Below are 16,232 nucleotides of genomic sequence, written 5' to 3'. Positions count from 1 at the left end.
ATAAAGCGGCCCTAAATACAATAAAAACGCAAACATTAAAACACAAATGTCTAACTTGAATAGTAAAGTACGGTAATTGTATTTTTTCATTTGCCATACGACAAATCGATAACCTTAAACACCCAGTCGTTCATAAAAGGTGAAGGCATTATAGTACTATAGTAATAGAGCAAGTGCAGACTCACTGAACCGGAATTGATAGCTTGAAAGCATTTAGCGCGGGGCCCTTGAAAGTGCGGGGCCCGTAGCTACTACACCTGTAGTAGCTACACATGTAGTAGCTGCACATGTAGTAGCTGCACATGTAGTAGCTGCACATGTAGTAGATGCACATGTAGTAGCTGCACATGTAGTAGCTGCACATGTAGTAGCTGCACATGTAGTAGCTGCACATGTAGTAGCTGCACATGTAGTAGCTGCACATGTAGTAGCTGCACATGTAGTAGCTGCACATGTAGTAGATGCACATGTAGTAGCTGCACATGTAGTAGCTACACATGTAGTAGCTACACATGTAGCATTTGTAGCTACTTTTGCTGCTGGGATAATAATCCGGCACTGGGCAAGGCTCAGTCTTCAGTCGCGGTGTGTCCAGGACTCGGCAGGTTGCCAACTGGAGTCTCTCCCGAGGCCGCATGCGACTCTTAAAAACATTTGCATAGGGCCCTATCGTAGGGCGGTAACGTAGCACATACGATCACAGTAGCAAATAATAATGAATTAAAGTTTCACGATAAGTTGTATGATATAATTTTAGATATATACACTTGACTCATTGCAGAACTCATGGGCATTTCTTGCCTGTTGGTCTGTTACAGGATGGCCACCCCGAGTCAACGATGCAGCCAATATTTGTAGCACCTGGCACACCACATCAAGTATAGCCGTCGCTATTGCCGTGGTTACTCGTCACGTGGACATCCATTCCCCGTCTACCAGCGGCCCGGAAAATATTTCCGATCCCGGCACACCGCATCGAGTATACATATCGCTGTGTCAAGCGCCATCTCTTCTTCCAGCGACCTGGGAAATGTTCAGTGAAACATGTTACCCCGCTCACGTGGCCGTCAGAGACGTTCGGATGTCAGCAAAAATTCGGAAGTAATAAATGTCTTTTCTCTAATATAGAATTGAAGCTTTCGTGACTGCAGAAATCACTATACTCATTGTTTTTTTTCGGTAAAGTCCACCTGATGATCGCTTGTGTTGCGTTCGAAACGTCGTGATTTATTTTCATTACATTTTATTTAGTTGTGTCTTTCCTCTGTTTTTTTTATATCTCAGATGAAACGTCCACTGCTGCGTGTTTGTGCACCAGCGTCCAATGTGCAAATCAATTTCTGCACTTATGAGAGAGATAGAGAGAAAAAATGTAATGCGACGTACAACAATTAAGTGCCGTCACATTCCGAGACCCCTGATCATGTTTTTGGAGGTTCTTGTAACCGCCCATCCCATGTGACACCACTCGTAATTGGCTGTCTCCCTGAACGGGCAGCCTCACCCGCGCTTATTAATAACAGCCCGTTCTCTGGCTCCTTAATGATATCGCAGGGCAATATAATATCCTCCCTCTCCCCCCTTCCACCCACGATTGCCCAAATCGGCATGTAATGATTAATTCCACACTGCAATTCCAGGAATTGTCACGATTTAGCATCACGATTCAAGAATTTTATTATTTTCATGTTGCCGGTCGTTTTTTTCTCGTGAGTACACTCGTTTTAGTTTTCGATTTAAAGCTTTCGTGACTGCAGGGGTTCATCTTCTTGGTTCTTTCGGTAAAGTCACGTAGTAGGGAAATAATAAAATAATAAAAATAAAACAATAAAATACAATTCTCACGACGTTTCGGCTACAACGCAAGCGGCCGTCCTCACCTGAAGACGGAAGCTTGTGTTCCTCATCTGATGACGGCTGCTTGCGTTGTAGCCGAAACGTCGTGAGAATAATTTTATTATGTTTTATTTGTATTATTTTATCATTTCCCTTCTACGTGACTTTAACGAAAGAACCAAAAAGATCGTTTTAGTTTGTTCTGTCGGCTCTTGCACCGTCTTGGTTTGTACTGTCTGTACCCTCTTTACTTGATACAGCAATCGTGCTGTGACGGTTCCACCTGAAGACGGAAGCTTGTGTTGCCTCCGAAACGTCGTGATTTTTATTTTACTTTAATTAATTTAAATTTTATTTTTTTACCTACGTGACTTTACCGAAAAAACCTAAGAGTATGAATCCTTGCAGTCACGAAAGCTTCAAATCTAGAATTGTACTGTCTTGGTTGAACTCTTTATCCGATCTGATAGATTGGTCTGTACTGTATTGTGTGCGTGTGTTCTCTCTTGTCTGCTGTGCAATATGATTGGTACGTACTATCCTGTGTGTTCGTCTTGTCTGTACTATCAATGTCTGTGCAACCTTCCTCAAGTCTTCCATCTCATTTGATCAGCCTCGTTAGTTTGAATCATTCGCCTAATGGATACAACATTTGCATGAACGTTGCATAAATCTAAACTTATCCATTCTCATGCGTAAGATTTAATGCCCGTAGCTTAATAGTGATATTTAATCAATGAGTCCATTATTAATTACGTCTGCTGGCTCAAAATGAAAATATGACTCCGTATCTTGCAGTCATGATGAGACAAATGATTCACACACACCCCCTTGACTGTATTCGTCTTATACTGAACACATGATTCGACAGGTGTTCAGGCAAATATTTTTTTATCAATTTCGCAACAGAGAGATACAGCTGACTTTTGATGAGACTCGGAAAGTCGATACTGGGAGCTCGAGGTGATTAAACCGGCTTCTCTAGCGTAGTCAGTTGGTGGTCTCCACCCGGTGACTAATGATTGCACACACACACACACAGACACACACAAACTCCCATCATATTAAATTCGGTTTTGCAATAAATTTGCCTAAACTGCAGTTCTCAAAATGAAAATAAATATCTTTATCTTTTATTGACCGTCATATGACAAGCAAATTCTTGCCAGAGTGTGTGGGAAAGTGGGCCCCCTCCTGTGTATAGGATGAGAAGGCCGCTTGAAGGATTTTGCCGATGTCCTGTGAACATCACCGTCTGGGCCGTCCTATGATATTTCTGAATGGGGTCTTCACTTCATGGCCCGACGTAACAAAATAATAATAATCACAATTGAATTAAATTGGGGCAAAAAGACCAAACGATCTAAACTAAAAATTCTACATTCTAGAAAAGTAAAAAATTAACCCGTAAAAACTAAGTTTTTCACTATAAATCCTTTATATACGTGGCGGCTAGAGTCCTCTCGTCCTCTGGCTTGAGATGGCTGCCACCTATGGGTCAGATGATTGCCTGCCACCATTAAGCAATTGGTAATGAAATATTATTATTTTTTTCCTAAAAAGTGTAAAATTATGGAAAAAACTTTTCACGAAAATAAATTGTCACACACAACGAGTCTGTGTGCAAAATGTCAGCTCGATTGGATCACGGGAAGTGGGTTAAAAAACGACCGAAAGATTTGCACGGTCGTAAGCGCGCAAGCAAGTGAACTTAATATAAAGGATTTAAAAACTCATCCAAGATGTGCATGCTTAAATGTTTCTTGACAACACGGATCCCACAGAAACTGATCCGCTTATAGCCTAAAACTGTTCATTCTTTTTACACGGCACAAGAAGAGGCTCTTATCTGTTTATCATTAATTCAATATCCACTCCTCGCTGACAGCCACATTAATTTTGGTATTGACAAGGACACCGAAGCCTGGCAGGCACAACCCTTGAGTTCATTGCATGCACATGCCGAGGCCCCCAAGTTGAAATTCCACCGGTGGCACCATCGTTACAACAGCGCAATGCGGACTCGCCATCTGCACGTGCACATTTCAATGATTAACAGACATTGCAATTATTGGAAAGCCACGCTGAGCAGCTGAAGCAGAGCTGAGACCAGCATACTCGTAACCATCTCTGCCCGATCGCCAGACACTACAGCCGCACAGGCACGACGTGAATGCCGTACCAAACGAGTTTGAATGAAACTGCTGCAAAGTTTTTTTTGAGTTGTGTTTCGCAGAAATAAATCATTTTAACTCCCTCCACCGCCGCAGGGTCGGGCTACTCCACTCACCCTGATGGGCAACTTTTACTAATATCCACCGCCACCACCGTAAATACCAAGCACGTGAATGGTTAACCGTCGCCTGCAAGAAATAAGCATCGCAACACGCCCGCGGATGTGTCATCGTGGGCATGTGGTGGCGTGGCAGCTGTCGAGTGCGCAGGCAGTGCAACTGCACCGGGGCCCACGCGTAAGAGGGGAACAGGCGCCGGGCTATGAAGAGGGGAGGAGGAGGAGGAGTTGGTGGTGGTGGGGGGGGGGGCAATTGGACAAGAAGGGTTGCCCCATTTCATGCCTTGCACCGTAGGGCCCATGCCAACTCCGCTGTGCCACTGTCAGAGCGTGCGTTCCATCACGCGAGTAGCAGAACTTCGTCGCTGGAGGTCTACGGTGGGTGTTCTATGGATGGACTGGTCCCCGTCACGGGAATGTGGAGTTTTGTTTTTATCGAACGACTTCTAAAGACTGTCCGATGTTCGCTTGACCAGTGCGACTTTGATTTTGGATTCTGTACATTAATAATCGTGTTCAGCCCTTTGTCAGTCCATTGCTGTTGGGGTGGGAGAGAGGGGAGGGTAGGGGGGGGCAGCCCCCGGGGGGGGGGGGGGGAGCTCTCGCTTCAGGTGCCATCACTGATGTTAGCCCTGGCAGTGGATCTAACTCAGATCGCCAGGTGCAGTGCGCGAACCACTCCCCAACTATGTACAAATACGCATTGAGACGAAACAAGATCGAAATCCATCGCGTACGTGAAACATCGTCTGCTGTACGGTACTGCAATGCCGTCCACCTTCACGAAAAACGCACTGATCAGTGTGGTGAAGTTTGGTGAAATACCCCCTCCCCTCAAAGGCCCACACGGCCTGGGATATACCAGCGTGCAGCAGTGGATTGACAAAGGGATGTACGTGCCCTCGCGTACACGCCTCGCCGCCAAGTGTCAAGATATTCAAGTTTCAAGTTTAATTTATTCGGTATAGCCCTGTGAGCCATTCGGCTCTTGAATCGGGTGCAACCGCAACAAACAAAAACATGAACAAGAAAACATCTTAAAGTGACTATGTGACTAGGTGCAAACAGAAAATCCAAGAAAAGACAGCAAAATATTGCAGAAAATGCACCGTACACCAACACTGTGTGCAAAAATCCCAGTGGGTGAGGTGGGTTTCTTATATTTTCAGGAGGGTTTCCTTCTTTGGAATGCTTGGCCAGTGCCACGCTGTTGTTCATGATGCGTGCACTTTGATCTCCGTGGGAGGAAAGCGGAGCGCCCAGGGACAGCCCACCACGCACACAGACTGTGCCGTGTGCTGCCACGTGTACCGCCTTCATCAGACTGTGTACTAACCTATGTGTACTGCCCAGTTGTACTGTGTGTACGTGTGCTGCCCTGTGTACTATGCCATGAGTGCTGCCGTGTGTACTGTGCGTGCAATTCCCCAGGTGTACCTGTGTGTGTACGTGTGCTGCCCTGTGTACTATGCCATGAGTGCTGTCCCGGTTGTGCTGTGCGCATTGGCCCATCGTGCGCCGTCCGCGCCCGTGCCGAGGGTGCACCTCACCGTCACGCCGTCCAGCTTCTCGAAGCGGATGTTTTTCGACGGGAGGAGTATCTCCGACGTGGGCCTCTCGCGGCCCGGATTGGCCCACTTGCGCAGCCTCACCGACGACCCGGCTCCGGGGTCGAACTCGGGCCTCTTCGGCGCTCGGTCCCCGTCGCCCTCGGCGGGAGCGGCGGCGGGAGCGGCGGCGCCGGAGGAACCTTCGAGGAGATCGAGGGACCGGGAGCCGCGCATGGACCTGAGGCGCGACGGGGCGGCCCTGGCCAGCGCCTGCTGCAGCCTCGTGTTGTAGGGCACGTTCACGTAGGGGATCAGGATGGAGGAGCCTGGCGCCGTCGACGGCGGCCCGTCCGCTGAGCCTCGTCTCGGGACGGTGCCGCATTGAGGCTCCGCCGGCTGGTGGCCATGCCCCGCGGGGTCGTCGGCGGAGGGGCCGAGACCCCCCGAGGAGATGGTGGAGGATCTCCGATGTTCTTCCGCGGAGTGTTGGGAGGGATGCGTGCGTCCTGAGGAGCGCGCGGGCGTTGTTAGATTTCCCGAGGCGCGGCGAGAGGTTCGGGCACCAGTGGAGTGGTTGGACGTTCCCAGGTCTTCCGAGGAACCTTGGGTGCGATCTTTCCTTCCCGGGGAGCGGTTCGCGTGAGCCGCATCTTCCGAGGAGACGTTGTAGGTGCCTCTGCGTTCCAGGGAGTGTTTGGAGGTGTCTGGCTCTTGAGAGACGCGGTTCGAACCGCTCACTTGTTCCGAGGAGCGGTCGGACGGATGCAAGTCTCCTTGTCGCTCAATCCCCTTGCCCTTGTAATCGGCCGTCGTCTCGAGCGGCCTCCCGTCCACACCCTGGCCGTGGTCTCTGCGGGGCTTGGTCTTGAGGATGCCGTGGCGAGGAGCGGTGGGTCCATTGGGCTGCTGCTTCGGAGTCACGCTGCTCTCTGGCCCATTGCTGAGATCTCTGTTTGTCTGCCTTGACATTTCGACCAAAGGCGCTGTCTCTGGTCTCGCCGGTGGACGGCGAGGCGACGGTGGGACTGTGAGTGTCCGCGTGCGCCTCGATTGTACGTGTCCTTAGCCTTGCGTGGACGTGTGTTTGTATGTCTCTGTGTCTGTATGTGTGTCTTTATGTGTCTGTGTGCACGTCTTTGTGCGATTGTATGTGTGCGCGTCTGTATCTTTGTCTTTGTATGTACGTACGTGTGTGTCCGTGTCTGTGGCAGTGTGTGTATGTATGTACACCTAGCCTGGCACAAGCGCCGTGATGACGTCGCCGCAACTTATCGGCGAACGGTGGTTTTACGGTTCAGTGTCTCTGTGTGTGTCTCTCTGTGCCTGTGCCTTTGTGTGTCTGTGTATGGTTGTCTTTGCTTTTTTTGTTTTTGTGTGTGTGTTTGTCGGCGCCGATATGTGTGTTAGTCGTGTGTGTGTGTGTCCACGTGTGTGTGTGTCTCCGCTACCGCTACAACAGTAGTCGTAAATCATTCACTTGGCTTCCACAATCATCTTCTTGTGGGGTGGGAGGAGGTTGCCACCACCAGGAAGGTTTTAACTGCCAAAGACAAACACGTAAAAACATCAGACGATGTAATCATGCGGGCGCAATTTAGAAGTAAACACGCATTCCATTACTAAACGGGCATTCCATCACGCGAACTCCAATTATCCTCACACAGCAGCGGCGTTTGGCTGCTAGCCATCGAACAGAGACGGTCACTGCATCACGCGCTCTCAGATGCGCTTCTGCGGCCGTCTGGAACGCTCTTGCTTCCGATATTGGGAAGCCACTGGAGTTGTGCACTTTTACGTCTAGATCGACACATACAATTTCTGTAGAACTGCTGTTTGTGTTTAGTTTGTTGTCCTCCCCCCTGCATCTCCGATTAGCGCGATTGGCTAAGTACGGTGCGAAAGAAGTTCAACGTACATACATTTCTGTGCAGAATTGCTGCATGTTCTTCGTCTGGAGCCACGCGCCTCTACCACCACCACCACCACCGTCAACTCTTTAAAAACTCACCCGCAACATTCCTAGGCCAGATAAAGCATGTTTGTGAAGTGCTATAATTCACGACGGCGGTGGGGACCCACTCTAACGTGTGTCCGTACAACACGTGGAGGAAAAAGAGTGTGCGGATATTTCCTACATATATGCAATAGGCAGGTAGTCCACTCAGCTACCCCAATACAACCACGCGTACCCTGGTGGAGCAAGCGGACTGCTCCACTCAGCTACCTCAACACAACCACGTGCACTCTGGTGGAGCAAGCGGACTGCTCCACTCAGCTACCCCAACACAACCACGTGTACCCTGGTGGAGCAAGCGGACTGCTCCACTCAGCTACCCCAACACAACCACGTGTACTCTGGTGGAGCAAGCGGACTGCTCCACTCAGCTACCCCAACACAACCACGTGCACTCTGGTGGAGCAAGCGGACTGCTCCACTCAGCTACCCCAACACAACCACGTGTACTCTGGTGGAGCAAGCGGACTGCTCCACTCAGCTACCCCAACACAACCACGTGTACTCTGGTGGAGCAAGCGGACTGCTCCACTCAGCTACCCCAACACAACCACGTGCACTCTGGTGGAGCAAGCGGACTGCTCCACTCAGCTACCCCAACACAACCACGTGTACTCTGGTGGAACAAGCGGACTGCTCCACTCAGCTACCCCAACACAACCACGTGTACTCTGGTGGAGCAAGCGGACTGCTCCACTCAGCTACCCCAACACAACCACGTGTACTCTGGTGGAGCAAGCGGACTGCTCCACTCAGCTACCCCAACACAACCACGTGTACTCTGGTGGAGCAAGCGGACTGCTCCACTCAGCTACCCCAACACAACCACGTGTACTCTGGTGGAGCAAGCGGACTGCTCCACTCAGCTACCCCAACACAACCACGTGCACTCTGGTGGAGCAAGCGGACTGCTCCACTCAGCTACCCCAACACAACCACGTGCACTCTGGTGGAGCAAGCGGACTGCTCCACTCAGCTACCCCAACACAACCACGTGTACTCTGGTGGAGCAAGCGGACTGCTCCACTCAGCTACCCCAACACAACCACGTGCACTCTGGTGGAGCAAGCGGACTGCTCCACTCAGCTACCCCAACACAACCACGTGTACTCTGGTGGAACAAGCGGACTGCTACACTCAGCTACCCCAACACAACCACGTGCACTCTGGTGGAGCAAGCGGACTGCTCCACTCAGCTACCCCAACACAACCACGTGTACTCTGGTGTAACAAGCGGGCTACTCCACTCAGCTACCACAACACAACCACGTGTACTCTGGTGTAACAAGCGGGCTACTCCACTCAGCTACCCCAACACAACCACGTGTACTCTTGTGGAGCGAGTGGACTGCTCCACTCAGCTACGCCAACACAACCACGCGTACCCTGGTCGAACAAGCGGTCTACTCCACTCAGCTACGCCAACACAACCACGCGTACTCTGGTGTAACAAGCGGACTGCTCCACTCAGCTACCCCTCTCGATGCCGTGGAGTGGCTAATGACCTTCAACAAAATCGTAACCCCTTGCTGCTGCTGCTTTTTTGACACGCTGAGCGAAAATAAAATAAGATTTACAACCCACCTCACATCACGGAGTGATGATGATGACCAGTAGCATCTGCAGATCGCGTTGTCTCCACATTTCAAGTGAGTTTAATTAAGAAGCAGCTGATGCAGTTAGGGCCTTTTAAACGGTGGCACTTTTTTCGATATTTGTTGCTGTTGTATAAAGACGGCGAGATTAGCTATTGCCTATTGACGTTTGGCCGTCTATTTTAACTGCGTGGGCCTCATGAGCCACTTAACTTTTTAGTTTGTGGCCGTCACGAAAGCCGGCCACACATTTCGTCGACGACGCTGCGAAATGGGAGACGTCTCGCCACCACCTTGCATTCGTATTCGTGAATTATCCCGTCTTCGACAAGCAGGAACCGCTCATTCACCCGTACATCACCATCACCATTCTTCTTCTTTAAACAAAAAAATTGCGACGAGTCAACGATGTTAAAGCGCAGAAGACGACGCTACGATTAATTAATTGAAGGCCCTGGCAGGACAGGACGAATTAGACCACAGCTGCGCCCTGGCGAATGTGCGCCTTTGTACCTGACAAGTGTTCAAGCGTAGTTTCACTCGGGTGTCGCTTGCCTCGCCGAGCACTGTTTGGCCTTGGGCTTCAAATGGGTGTGTAAAATTAAATGACTGTCGAAACAGGAATCCAGTGCCAGGTCGGCATGCAACGAAAACTGAAAGAATGTCAGCCCCGCCTAGTCAGGCTGTCGAGTGTTAAAGCACTGTACAGGTACGGGCATTTAGCACGGTCTGCCACAACGCATGCACTGCCCTTTAAAGGAAAGACGCGCTCGCGCAAATATTTATAGAATGGGTGACGTTTCAGGCAATTGTCCCTTCTTCCTCGCCGAGAGATGATCTGGAAACTAAGCAGAGCAATCTGCCAGGTGGCTAAGTGGGAGAGCTAGAGGCTCGTAATTGGAAGGTTGCGAATTAAAATCCTGGTTGTGGGTCGACGCAGCCCATCATCTCTCCGGGAGTATTGGCGTGGGGGGGGGTCGATAAAATTACTACAATTTTGTCGAGGACGTCAACAGTGATTAATTATCATACGGAGATATTCGCCCCTGCCATATAACTGCTTTTTGTATTTTGTTTGTTGTATTTCCCCTGCACCTCCCATTAGCACGATACGAAAAACGTTCAACATAAAATTGAAACGACAATTGACCTAACCTCTCGAGTACAGAGTTTAATCATGTGTGGCTGAAACCCGGATTCGAACCCAGCCTCTTAGAGGTGCTGCATGTATTATAAAGGATGTTTTAGTTAACATTGTGCAATGTTGACAAATGACATTCCACAACGCGTAGCCACGACAGCGCTTAAACACACGAATCATTCGAATATTTTTAGGAACACCGTCGCGGAGACTGGAGGGACGTTGGTTCCTGGTGAGTTTGATTTCCGGCCACGGCTGACATCAGTGATCAAGTGATAACTGAACCGGTCATGGGCTACCTCTGCCACCCCCACGCCACCTCAATCTCACTTGCACTGTCCAGCGTGCTGAAGTATGGTCAAACAACATCAGTGCGTATGTTTGAGCATAGCCTATGACCAAAATCACCGATCTCATCGTGTCTTATCCGACATAGGTTTACATAGCGCCTTATCGCAAGGCACTTTACAACAGCTATGCAACTGTACGTAAGATGATGGTGGTTGAAAGACATCGTAGGCTCAGCAGGTTTGAGCCTGGCGAGTGCATGGATGAGCCATCGCCGTGCACAACAGGTTGTTATCGGCTGCGAAGATACGCGTAGCGCAGCAGACGGACAGTGCAGCGAAATCTATCGCATGTTCCCAGGTTTTTTCGGTAAAGTCACGTAGGTAAAAAATTAAAATTAATAAAAGTAAAATAAAATAAAAATTAAATAAAAATCACGACGTTTCGGAGGCAACACAAGCTTCCGTCTTCAGGTGGAACCGTCACAGCCCGACAGCTGTATCAAGTAAATGAGATATTACAAGAGATACCACTCTGTATATAATGGTTGAAGGGGGGGGGGGAAGGGCCAGGATACAGCTGTCGGGCTGTGACGGTTCCACCTGAAGACGGAAGCTTGTGTTGCCTCCGAAACGTCGTGATTTTTATTTAATTTTTATTTAATTTTACTTTTATTAATTTAAATTTTTTACCAACGTGACTTTACCGAAAAAACCTGGGAATATGAATCATTGCAGTCACGAAAGCTTCAAATCTAGAACTATCGCATGTTTTTTATGTGCCCCCCATACTCCACACCTTCAGCAATCTGCACCACTGACCAGCGTGGTGAAGTGCGGCCACACAGCCCACGATGATTGGCACGGCACGGGGAGGTGGCGCTCAACCAGCAGTGGATTGGCAATAGCAAACCGTGGGCACTTGTACACCTGAGAGAATAGAAAGATGCTTACTCACGCTATTTTTACACACACCCGAATTCCGAACATTCCACCGTGCCGATGAATGAGCGAGCGAGCGTGCGAGCTGCAGCGGTATGTATGCATGTAGGGCGAACTGATTTCGCACCCACCGCACGTGGCCAAACCGCGCGGTATGAACGTGGGATTGGGGCACCAGTAGCCAAAACATCACTGCAATGCATTTCTCAGTTTCAGTGTCAGCTGTGTTTACGGTCCGTGCTGATGCGGAATTACAGGATACACGCAAAGAATTACGATTTCTCGCCGATAAGACAACGTAAAACAAACAAATCCGCGAGCCACCTTGTTCTGACCACGCCTGTTCTGACCGCCCTCAAGGTAAAACCTGTTCACGTACGGCACTCTGACAATCTACTGCTGGTTGATGTGGGACATTGTTTGACCATACTTCACCCACGCGGGCCAGTGCAGGTTGGTGAATCGGAGGGTCGGGAAACCAGGACCGGTTTGGATCTCACTCGCCACTGATGTTGGCCATGACCGGGAATCGAACTCTGGTCACCAGTTTTTTCGCAGCACAGCCGGGGAGACGAGTTTCCGTGGGATCCCAGGACTCGTTCAGAATTCCAATATCACTCGTCGCTGGTGGTAGCCGTGACCGGGAAGTAAGCTCGCGTTACTGGGAACATCGCGTGGGTCCGCTAGCCATTGTGCTACCGCTCGCCTGATGATGATGATGACGATGATGACGATGATGTAAGACATATTGGGTCATGATGAGCGATGGGTGAGGTTTCCCCGCTACGAGATTGGTATATGTTATCTCTGATCTTAGGGCTGCAAAGGCAGGTTCCATTGTGAATTTGATTTAGCTTAAACGTGGGCACAGACTGGCATATCGCCCTTTCCCCTTCTCCTGCCTCCCCCACGTTCCCTGGCGCATTACATAATCACTCGGGGTTGAAATGATGCACCATCCAACAAGCAAGCAGGCACTACCCAGGCTCAAACCCCGCTTAGCTTCCGCAATGTGACGATCTCGGGTGCATTTTCGGTCTTAGGCAATTGATGTCATCGGCAATTGATGGTACATACTATATATATACACACACACACGTGGCCTGTGCCTTTCTTGGAGTCAGCAAGACGCCTGGCTCGGACATCGAGCGCATCTCCCAGAGGCAGCTGTAGCTTTGCGTAATGAGCCACAGAAGCTCTTGAGTGGCTTTGGCGCCGTTCGAGAGGGATGATGTAAAATAGAATGCAGTGCCTCTGCTTCGCATCACGCTGAGGTGTACAACACACACACGCACGCGCGCGCGCGCACATTGGCACACACAAACGTATCGAATGCCCGCCCCCGTGTTGCCTTTCACAGACTGTTGAGGCAAGTGCTGTTTGCGACCATCTATTATCAGCCGGCGAGGGGCACGAGGAGTTGGTGGTGTGGCTGCTAGCACCAGAGGTAGGTCCAAAGGAGGGGGGAAGGGGCCGATGAGGGAAATCGCCAATGCATCTAACAATCCTTAACAGACTGTTGGGACAAATGCTGTTAGCGAGCACCTATGAAGGCCGGAACGGTACACGAGGGGGTGGGTGGCCAGCACCACGCCCGACCGCCTTTGTCTCCCCAGTTGCAATGATTACACACCGCACCAGGTACTCATTTGAGGCTGAGTAGACCTAGGGGAGGCCCAGGACCGATTCAGATAATCGTCACTGGTGTTGGCCCCGAGCGGGAATCGAACTCGGGTCGCCAGGTTTGTAGCACAGCACGCTAACCGCTACACCACCGCTCCCCAGACACACAGAGAGACACACACACACACATAGAGAGACACACACACACACAGAGACACACACACAGACATAGAGAAACAACGCCTCTGTGGTGAAGCATTATATATAGTGTCTCTCTCTCTGTGTGTCCCTCTCCGTGTCTGTGTGTGTCTCTCTCTCTCTGTGTGTCTCTCTCCGAGCTTGCATTCTTTCACACCTGATGACGGTTGCTTGTGTTGCAATCGAAACGTCGTGTATTCTATTATTTATTTTCTTTTCTTTCTACGTGACTTTACCGAAAAATCCAAAGAGTAATTCACGAAAGCTTCAAATCAACCTCATATTATTTTGTTTCCACGGCGGGCAAATGTCATCACGGGCGTGTTCTCTCCTTTGACAACCAAAGCCCACGTTTTTGATTTCTAAACTAGCTTGTTTGCCCATCCAAGGACGGGTGTATATTGCAGTAAATCTGAAATATTCAATAGAAAAATTGTTCAGCTCATGATTATTAATGAGGGGGGTTGCCCCATGTGGAGTGACGCCACCCCTCATGGTTATTGGGGAGGGGTGCGGCATGTGAAGTGACGTCACCAGTTCACGATTATAAATGAGGGGGGGGGGCTCATGTGGAGTGACGTCACGCGCGGGACACACACATTTTTGGCTCATTTTCTTTATTTCTCTGTAAACAGTAAATTTTTGCTGCTTTTTTAATTTGAGGCTGCGACATAAATGACGCATGGTCCACGGGGCTAGGCCTTAATGTGGAGAAATAAAATGTACGACTTCGATTTGATTTCTTTTCGGTGGGGGGGGGGGGGAGGATTTTAAGATTGTAAGCATCGCAATTGACTTCTTGTCCACTGAGGGAAGAAACGGGAACGTTTCGTTGCCCCATGTGTGTCTATCGGCGGCAGCCGACGGCGAAATCGTTATCCCGGGGCGAGATGGGTGTCAATCGTGGGTGCGTTTGCACAGAGGGCCTCTTTGTGTCCGAGTCCCGCCCTGAATGCCAATCATGGACATTTGTCAAAAAAAATTGTTTTCATCGAAAGTTGTCCAGGTGTCACACTTATGTAGTGCATTTCGCTTAATTCCAAAATGACTTGCGAGTACCAAAAGCACCACAGATTTTGCCAAATGGACGTGATTATGTATGGAATATATCACACGCTCAAATCCTTCTTGGCTTCTGAGATCTGATGAGATCGCGCGTTATTGAGAGTGATTTGGTCATTGGCTTGATAATGAACATGATGGATGTTTAATTATGATTTACAGCAAGTCCTACAATAGCAATCAAGTTGCTGCCTCGGTGAATTTGTACTTTAAATAGAAGGTTAGTTAGAACAAATCACAACAGGGGTTTTGTTGTTGTTTGCTCTCACAGGAAATAACGATATAATGCAGGTATTGATGTTTACAGAGAGAGTTTTAAAGATTCCTGGTGGGTGAGGTTTGGTTTCCAGCGTGGTGTCGTATGATGAGTGCACTGCGGCGAATTTTAACTCATCGGTGTACGACGTGAATTTGAACGCATTCCAGATTGTCTGGCAGAAGTTCGATGAGACCTCTCTCATTACGTACACGACCAGACGGTTCCATACAGGAAATAACGACATAATATTATATAAAAATTATTATGTTTTATTTTTATTACATAATATTTATTATATAATAATTATTATTTATTATTTTTATTATTTTATTACTTCCCTTCTATATAATAATTATTATGTTTTATTTTTATTATTGTATTACTTCCCTTCTACGTGACTTTACCGAAAGAACCAAGAAGATGAATCCCTGCAGTCACGAAAGCTTTAAATCGATATTTATATCCTCTGTGTGTCTGTGTTGTGTGTCTCTCTTTGTGTATCTGTGTTCTCTCTCTCTCTATGCTTGTGTGTCTGTCTGTGTGTCTCCGTGTCTGTGTTTTGTTCTCTCTCAAATTTAGAAGTTCACTAGGTTTGTTTTATACCTGATGACGACCGCTTGTGTTGCAATCGAAAAGTCGCATTCTATGATTTAATTTGTTTTCTTTCTGCGTGACTTTACCGAAAGAACAACAGAGTATATATTTATAATGTAAACATTTACTTTCCAGATAATACTTAATCCATTGCAGGATGGACGAAGCCCACATTCTGTGTCAGTCACGGGGATTATATTTGAGTGCAGAGGACGGCGGCAAGCGAGCCAGAAGGCCCGAGGGACAAGCCTGGCGATGCAACGACAGTCAAAGGAGGGAAACAACGAAACCGGGAGAGGCTGACGGCGACGAAATGTCACGCACGTGTGTTGAACTTCTTTTGCACCGCACGTCGCCGATCGGAATCGGCTCGTGTGCGGGAGCGGGGTGGATAGTGGCTCGGTCAGACCACGGGATGCGCCTGTTATTCTGCCCGCTGAGCGCAACGCGGCAGGCGCGTCGGACAAGTGGCGTGTGCACAGCAGTCACCCGCGAGTGGACAGCGCCGCTCCACACGGAGATCGCTCTTCAGCGTCCAGATCGATAACTGCGACACTCAGCAGGGGCTCCGGACCATTGCATCCATCAACTCAACGCGTTTGAATTTGCCTCTCCGTTCTTGGCCGGTTTCCTTTTGGCCTCCCCGGATCATATCCCCCCCCCCCCTCCTTTTTATATATTGAATATCGTTTTTTTTAAATATAAAATTTTGGCATTGTGGTATGGTAAAGGTACAGGTGAAGTGCTTGCAATTGGTTGTTCACGCCACTCCTGGCAGAAGGGCCTCCACTACGGAGGGCTCCGGAGAGCCCCTCTTGGTGGCGTTTTGGCCTCCTCT

General features: G+C 49.1%; 1 protein-coding gene across 1 annotated transcript in view; it reads right to left on the bottom strand.

The window, feature by feature from the left end:
- Nucleotides 1–9,889, bottom strand: part of LOC144728830 (tyrosine-protein phosphatase non-receptor type 21-like) — a 32,561-nt gene extending 22,672 nt beyond the window's left edge. The window contains exons 1-2 of the mRNA XM_078608513.1: nucleotides 9,278–9,889; nucleotides 5,680–7,219 (exon numbers count right to left, since the gene is read on the bottom strand). Of these exons, the coding sequence (XP_078464639.1) occupies nucleotides 5,680–6,648 (969 nt within the window). The 5' untranslated portion in view covers nucleotides 6,649–7,219; nucleotides 9,278–9,889. The remainder of the gene's footprint in view (nucleotides 1–5,679; nucleotides 7,220–9,277) is intronic.
- Nucleotides 9,890–16,232: the final 6,343 nt, after the last annotated feature.

The sequence above is a fragment of the Lampetra planeri genome, chromosome 30, assembly GCF_965212315.1.
Source record: "Lampetra planeri chromosome 30, kcLamPlan1.2.h2, whole genome shotgun sequence".
Classification (NCBI taxonomy): Eukaryota; Metazoa; Chordata; class Hyperoartia; order Petromyzontiformes; family Petromyzontidae; genus Lampetra; species Lampetra planeri.
This window is presented reverse-complemented; position numbering and strand designations above follow the sequence as displayed.